General features: G+C 38.0%; 1 protein-coding gene across 1 annotated transcript; it reads left to right on the plus strand.

Moving 5' to 3' along the window:
- The first annotated feature begins 1,570 nt into the window (after positions 1 to 1,570).
- Positions 1,571 to 2,974, plus strand: LOC117635307 (quinone oxidoreductase PIG3-like). Its single transcript, XM_034369648.1, has 2 exons — positions 1,571 to 1,704; positions 1,800 to 2,974. Exons 1-2 carry the CDS (start codon positions 1,571 to 1,573, stop codon positions 2,755 to 2,757), a joined length of 1,092 nt encoding a protein of 363 aa, XP_034225539.1. The 3' UTR covers positions 2,758 to 2,974.
- The last annotated feature ends 5,178 nt before the right edge of the window (positions 2,975 to 8,152 follow it).

Genomic DNA, 8,152 nt, shown 5'->3' on the forward strand with positions numbered 1-8,152 from the left:
TCCAAATCTTCTATGCCAAAGTTCAGTGGACTGATCTACACTTGTTATATAAGCCAAATGCATTTCAGCCTGCAGTTTCAAGGGAAAGCTTCTATTACCTCTCATTTGTACCTTTGCAACCAGATTTGAATGAGAGCTGTCATTGTAGATCTCCACCTTGTGATCTCCAAATACCAAGTAGTAGCCATGCTCAATCATCTGACCCACACTGAGTAAATTCTCTTTCAGTCCAGGTACCAGCATTATTTCTTTGATATATCTCTTGCCTACTTTGTTTTCAACCACAAGTGTGCCTTTTCCAGTTACATCTACAAGCTGTCCAGTTCCCATTTCAACCTTTGCAGTCACATTTCTGTTAATATCCACCAGCAAGTCCTCTTTTCCTGTCATGTGATTGCTACACCCGCTGTCCAAATACCAGATTTCTTCATCTCTTGTTATACCAGCACCAACTGCATTACCAGCATAGAACATAGTTGGTGCAGCTTCCACTTGAGTAGCATAGTTAACCTGCTGTGGTGATTTCTTACTATAGCAATCCTTTGCAATGTGGCCAAACTTATCACAGTTATAACACTTTGGTTTGCCCTTGAATCGGCACTCACCAAAGTGTAACTTGCCACAGTGCTTGCAAGGAGTTTTAGTGCCATCACTTGTCTTGTTCTCCCATTTCTTGCCTTTGGACTTCCAATTTTTATGCTGTTTATTATTCTGATCTCCAGTTTTAACTGGTTTAGCATCAACACTAAGGCTAGCAAATGCCTTCTCTGTTTGGTTTTCAGAATGTCTATTTAATCTCAACTCAAAACTCTTGAGTGAGGCTACAACCTCCTGCACCTCAATCTCATTCAAGTCTCTCGAGTGTTCAATAACTGAGCAGATAGAATCATAAGCAGATGGTAGACTAATCAACAATTTCTGTACTACTCTTTCTTTAGGCAATATTTCTCCATAGCTACGCATTTGATTAATCACATCAAAAAGTTTGGTAATATAGGCAGACAAGGATTCATCATCTCTCATTCTAGTGTACTCAAACTCCCTACGCAGGCTCTGTAATTTGACACTTCTTACCTGTTTGTCACCTCGAAATTCCTGCATCAAGAGATCCCAAGCTCCTTTAGAGGTTTCTTCATGGGAGATCCGGGGAAATATCTCATCAGATACAGCCCCTTGAATCAGTCCCAATGCCTTTGCATCTTTCATCAGCTTCTCTGTTTCAGAACCACTTGAGACATCCCTTCTTATCTTCTGCTCACCAGATTCACCAGCTCCCTTTGAGTCTTCCTTTTCCTTCTTCTTTTCATCAGAGTCATCAGCTCCTTTAGAATCTGACCACTCTAATCCCTTTTCAACCAGATCCCACAAGCCATGAGACCTGAAGATGGTTCTCATCTTTATGCTCCAAAACTCATAATTATTTCCATTGAAAATTGGCGCTCTCACCTCACCTCCAGATCCAGATCCAGCCATGGTAGACGCAGACCTCCACACACTAGTTTCACAACGCAGCTTCCTTTCTTCACAGATACAAACGCCCAGCTAAGCAATCAAACCTGGCTCTGAGGCCATGTTAGAATACAGAGACTATTATCTTGTATTTAAACTCTTAGATGAGAAAATGCAATCTGGAGAAAAAATGAGAGAGAGTGCTTGGGGAAGAAGAAGAGCTAGCAGAATACTAGCTCAGCTCCCACACAAATTGTATGTATATTGCATCTGACAAAAACCGTTAGGAATAGAACATTCCTATTACATCATTTACATCTCAGCCTTTCATTCACTATCCTATGAGATAGAGACACATGGCAAGCACAGCTACATCCTATTTGCACAGTTGGACTGTTATCCAACGGCTATATTTTTCAAACTGAAATAATAAACTATCTCAGCAGCACTTATAAACCAACACTTCAGAGGAAGGGCATGTACCCACCACCCCCAGGTTCCAGCCCATACCTGGGTCTCGAATGTTCTGGAACCATTGAGGCCGTTGGGAAGCAAGTCTCCCGCTGGCAAGTCGGTGACAAGGTGTGTGCTCTTCTTAGCGGAGGAGGGTATGCTGAGAAGGTGGCTGTTCCAGCTGGACAAGTCCTTCTTGCTCCACCTGGTGTTTCTTTGCAGGATGCTGCTAGTTTCCCCGAGGTTTCATGCACTGTTTGGTCGACTGTGTTTATGATGAGTAGGCTATCTGCTGGCGAAACATTTTTGGTTCATGGGGGCTCCAGTGGAATCGGTACATTTGCAATTCAGATGGCTAAATACTGGGGAGCAAAGGTGTTTGTCACAGCAGGAAGTAAGGAAAAGTTAGCTTTTTGCAAGAATCTTGGAGCTGATGTATGCATCAATTACAAGACAGAGGATTTTGTTGCGCGGGTAAAGGAAGAAACGGGTGGCAAAGGTGTTAATGTTATCTTGGATATCATAGGGGCAGAGTACTTTCGGCGGCACCTTGACAGCTTAAGTTTTGATGGGAGGCTTTTTGTTGTTGGGACGATGGGTGGTGCTGTTACAGAAATAGATCTTCGCGTTGTGCTTTCGAAGCGCCTTACCATCCAAGCTGCCGGCTTGCGAAACAGAAGTCCAGAAAACAAAGCAGCGATTGTTAGGGAGGTGGAAAACAATGTGTGGCCTGCAATTGTGGCTGGCAAGGTGAAACCCGTGGTCTACAAGTATTTTCCATTATCTGAAGCAGCAGAGGCTCACCTGCTCATGGAAAGTAGCAAGCACATCGGAAAGATTCTACTTCTTCCTTGATGATATGAATGTTACTTATTTGAACTCAAGTGAACAACATGGTTCAGAGTTAATATGCATATGTCATGTTGTACTCTATAATTCGGTTTGTAAGTTTGTGAATTGACTTCGTGTCCTTGCTTTCATCTTACTCAAAAGATTCACAGAAGACCAACCTGTCTTCTTTTAAAATCAATGCCAGTTACTGGATTGTCTGATTTGGCCCATAGTTGGTCATAAGTTATAACTGAAAGTAATTTGACTACTTTCACTATCATTCTCAGCCTGCACTGTCTCTTGTAGGTGCTTCACCGGTCTCCTTGACTTCAGGAACTTCCTGAGAACCATCCCTGAGAACCATCCGTTTCAGAGAAAGCATTTTCATTTTTTGCTTCAGCTGTGCAAGTACCCAGTTTCAGATTCACGAGAACAAAGATAGTCAAATCGTCAAGAAGCAACAGATCTGACGTTAGGGCTAGTGTATTATGCTTAGGATTCATGGGGAGAGGCATTGGAAAACATCACAAGCATTGATTTTCACTCAGCTCAATAGCCAAAAAAGAGCTTGTAGTTTGTTGGTATATCCTCTTTTCACAAGCATTGATTTTCACTTTGTATAAATTTTTAATTTTGGGTGTAATAAGCTTTTCATAAAAACATGTGCTAGGCGGGGTCATCTTTTTATTTTATTTTTTTATTTTATTTTATAAATAGTATAGCCGGGCGGCTATACTCTGGATTTTTTTAATCATAAAAAAGAGTAACCAGGCAGCTTTACTGGGGTTTTTTTTTTTTTTTTTTAAATAATAATAATAATTATTTTTTTTTATTATAAACAGTATCGCCGCACGGCTATACTCTTTACATACATACACACATACTGCAATCTTTTAAAAAAAATATTTTCCCCCAATTTTGGTTTATCGATAAGAGTAGTTTAGCGCATTATCCATTACTATTAGGCCATTACCCGAGTCTCTATTGTCTCCTTTTGAGTATTTACTTTTCTAGAGTTATTACCCGTATAAAGAATTTAGTATTTTCATGTTTAATACTCGTATTGTACACGTAGTACGTATTTTTCTTACTTAATACACTTATTTTTTTACAAAATTTTCAATAATACACACAAAATTCACGTATCATACACAAAATACTCACATATTATGGAATAAAAATAAAATTTATTAAAATATTTAAATACTAATTATTCACTAAGTAAATAATAATTAAAACATAACAACTAATTAAAGTAATTAAAAAAGAGAAATTCAGATTATGCTATTCAATGGGTATAGCCGAGCGGCTATATGTTTGAAATATAGAGTATAGCCGATCGGCTATACGTTTGAAATATTCTATTTATGTAGTATAGCCGACCAGCTATACTGTTTTCATTTTAAAAACACACTTTAGGCGCTAGACGGTCTTTTTTTATTTTATAAATAGTATCGCCGCACGGCTATTCTCTGGAATTTTTTATTAGTCAGGCGGCTTTACTAGGGTATTTTTTTTAAAAATTTTATTTTGTAAATAGTATAGCCGCGCAGTTGTACTATTTACATAGATATATATATATATATATATATTTTATAATTTTTTTCTCCGTTTTTTTATTTATCGATGAGAGTAGTTTAGAGCATTACCCAAGTCTCTATTGTCCTCTTTTGAGTTTTTACTTTTCCAGAGTTATTACCAGTATAAAGAGTATAAAGAATTTAGAATTTCACATTTAATACTTATATTGTACACATATGTATTTTTCATGTTTCATACACTTGTTTTCTACAAAATTTAAATACTAATTATTCACTAAGTAAATAATAATTAAAACATAACTACTAATTAATGTAATTAAAAAAGAAAATTCAGATTATGCTATTGAATGGGTATAGCCGCGCGGCTATACTTGTAAAAAAAAAAAAAATCTATTTATAGAGTAATTCTAGTTATAACAGAAAGTAATTACTTTCACTATCATTCTCATCCTGCATTGTCTCTTGCTCTGGTTCTGAATCATCCCCATTGCTTTCAGATGCAGGTGCTTCACCAGTCTCCTTGACTTCAGGAACTTCCTGAGAACCATCTGTTTCAGAGAAAGCATTTACACTTTTTGCTTCAGCTGCAAGTACGTGAGTGTAACAAAAGTTATACAGTTTCAGATTCACGAGAACAAAGACATAGTCAAAATTGTCAAGAAGCAACAGATCTGAGGTTAGGGCTAGCATCTACTATGCTTAGGACTAATTCCTAGTAGTTTTAAAAAAATTTACTGAAGAGAGAAGGAGGGGGAGGAGGTCAGCCTTTTAAATTACTGAAAAGTAATTGATTTACAGGTCACCATTGTACGAAGTAGAAAGCACTGGAGAGATACAAGTCACAATTCCAGATATCTATCGAAATTGAATTTTAAAATAGCATCCCTACCACTAACTTGACAACCAAAAGAAAGAACAATAACCCTCATTGAATTCCCTTACAAAATAAGATCCAGAGAATGATGTTCTTTGTAACTCTTCTGAATGATGAATCTACAATGATTTCATAGGCAGATAATGTTACATAAGATCCAGAGAGAGTAGAATACTTTATAAGAGTATACCTTCAAAAATTCTGCAAGTTTTGCTAATAATTGTTGCTGCTCAATGGTGCATTGATTTCCATTCCAAGCGAAAATTGAGGAGCCAGATTGCAGAAGGAAACACTCGGTAGAATTCAATGACAAAAATGACATCTATATTACATATATTGACAACAAGCAAAGATTATTCAGAAAGAGCAAAAAGTATGAAGATGATGTCCAGCAGTGGAAGAAGTCCACCAACTAAACACAGCAAAGAAAACATTCTCTCAGAAGCATGCAGTTTCATCTTAACCTTCCTATTACATATAACAATCACAGGAAACACATGCCAAAAGAATTAAACTGCAGCCACCTAATCAGCATGTAGGAATTTTTTTATAGAAATTCATATTCACTTTGTTAAATTATAAATGACCAACCAATACTAGCTTCGAAAGGGAAACTGAAGAATAGAAAACAATATGCTTAGAGGAAATCAAAAGAAAAAAGTGAAAACAATCCCATTGAATATTTCTCTCAAATAATGCAATCTGCACCTTAGAAAATTTTAAAGAAAGCATACTAGTTGTAATCAGATAATAGACGTGGATAAATTGTGTCATTTTATCTGCTTTTATTTTGAGAGGACATAGTATGATGTAACAATGTCGGTTATTTATTGTCGTGGTTTTATGCATCAAAATATGGTAGGTAGTAGATTTCATGAAGGTTTAAAAACCGTCTACACGACGGTGAATTCCCGTCGTCTATTGCGATTTTGGTAGTAATGATTGGACACGGTGGCTTCATGTCCGTCTCTGTTCGTCGCCTTTCCAGCTTCGTATATAGAATCTCTTGCTTCTCATTTCTCACTGGAGGCTGGGATTTTCCTAAAACTTGCATGCGTTCATTGAGATCTTATTTTCAACGGTCTCAAATTTAACAAATTAATTTCAACTCAAGAATAGTACTAGACTACTAGTGTTTAATTGTTGTAGGGAATTGGAGGTGATGTCTTACAATTATGTATATCTGAGAAAGTCCTTCAGTTAACCAGTTTTTCGTGTTCTGTGTACCAGTCTTCTTCATTTCCATTCTTTCTGAGAATGACAACTACTCCACAGATTAACAATGACATTGCCACTGTAAGAAAGAAATTAGAAATATTATTATTTATATTGTCTATTAAAGAAACTGATAATGGAGAAAAGAATGAGAAAGGTTTCTCTGTATTTTCTTGTATCTCTGTACAACTCATATACATGGTTATAAAGGAGTACGTCTAGTCTAAAAGAGGTAAACTGTCAGACAAACATCTAAACTTTAGGACCTAATTACAGCAATTACAATTTGATTTATTCACTGAGATTCGATCCACAAATCAAGCTTTGATTGGCGTTGACTGTGATGACTGTGATTTCCAACATGGCCCCTCAAGCTGGAACGTGGATGTCCAAAGTTCCTAGCTTGCGAAGGAGAGCATGAAATAATGCACTGCCAAGTGGCTTAGTGAATATATCAGCTATTTGTTGAGATGAAGAAACATGAGCTGTCTTGATTAAACCTGATTGTATTCTCTCACGCACAATGTGACAGTCAATTTCAATGTGTTTCGTGAGTTCATGGAACATAGGGTTGGCCGCAATGTGTAGAGCAGCCTGGTTGTCACAATATAAGAGGGTTGGTTGCAAGTGTGTTACCTGCAAGTCTTGCAAAAGGTATTTGAGCCACACTAACTCCAAGGTAAGAGATGCCATGGATCTATATTCTGATTCTGCTGAGGAGCGTGACACGATTGATTGTTTCTTGCTTTTCCAAGATATGGGTGCTCCTCCAAGGAAGATGCAAAATCCAGTAACGGATCGTCTGGTTGTTTGACAACTTGCGCAGTCAGCGTCACAATATCCTTTCAATTGCAGCTTACCATGTGATGGGAATAAGACACCTTGGCCTGGTGCCTTCTTCAAGTAACGTAGGACACGGTACGCTGCCTCAAGGTGAGGTTTCCTTGGTTGTTGCATAAATTGGCTGAGAACATGGACTGAGAATATGATGTCCGGCCTTGTGATGGTGAGGTATATAAGCCGACCGATGAGGCGTCTATATTGTGATGGATCTTTGAGTAGTTCACCATCTGAAGGTGTGAGCCTTTGATTTTGTTCCATTGGGAATTTAGTTGGTTTTGCTCCAATCATACCTGCATCCTCAAGTATATCCAAAGTGTATTTACGCTGGGAAATAGCAATACCTTGCTTTGAGTAGGCCACCTCAACTCCAAGGAAGTACTTGAGATGGCCTAAGTCCTTGATCCGAAAATTGTTGTGTAAAAATCTCTTAAGCTCTTCAATTGCGGTGTTATCATTTCCTGTGATGATCATATCATCTACATAAAGTAACACTGCTGTAAAAGAAGCACCTCGTACCTTAGTAAATAAGGAATAGTTTGCCTTAGATTGTTGAAATCCGGCTCGTTTGATGGCTGTTGAGAACTTTGAGAACCAATTGTGTGATGCTTGCTTTAAACCGTAGAGTGACTTCTGAAGTCGACACACCATATTCGCCCCCTGTTGACGAAGGCCTAGAGGAGGCAACATATAAACCTCTTCATCCAAATCGCCATGGAGGAAGGCATTTTGGACGTCAAGCTGATGCAAGGACCAATGTCGCACAGCAGCAACAGCAAGTAAGCATTTGAGGGTGACCAATTTGGCTACGGGTGAAAAGGTTTCGGTATAGTCAAGACCTTCCATTTGTGTATAACCCTTGGCAACAAGGCGGGCTTTGTATCTTTCGATCGTGCCATCAGAGCGATATTTAATCTTATAGACCCATTTGCTCCCAATGGATCGTTTT

This window comes from Prunus dulcis, chromosome 7 (assembly GCF_902201215.1).
Source record: "Prunus dulcis chromosome 7, ALMONDv2, whole genome shotgun sequence".
In the NCBI taxonomy this organism is placed as follows: domain Eukaryota; kingdom Viridiplantae; phylum Streptophyta; class Magnoliopsida; order Rosales; family Rosaceae; genus Prunus; species Prunus dulcis.

Bases quoted from the DNA above. Each gene is read 5' to 3' on its own strand.
- LOC117635307 (XM_034369648.1), top strand. From the start codon at position 1,571: ATGTTAGAATACAGAGACTATTATCTTGTATTTAAACTCTTAGATGAG. The intron at 1,705-1,799 runs GTATGTATATTG...CCTATGAGATAG, and splicing joins GCTCAGCTCCCACACAAATT to AGACACATGGCAAGCACAGC.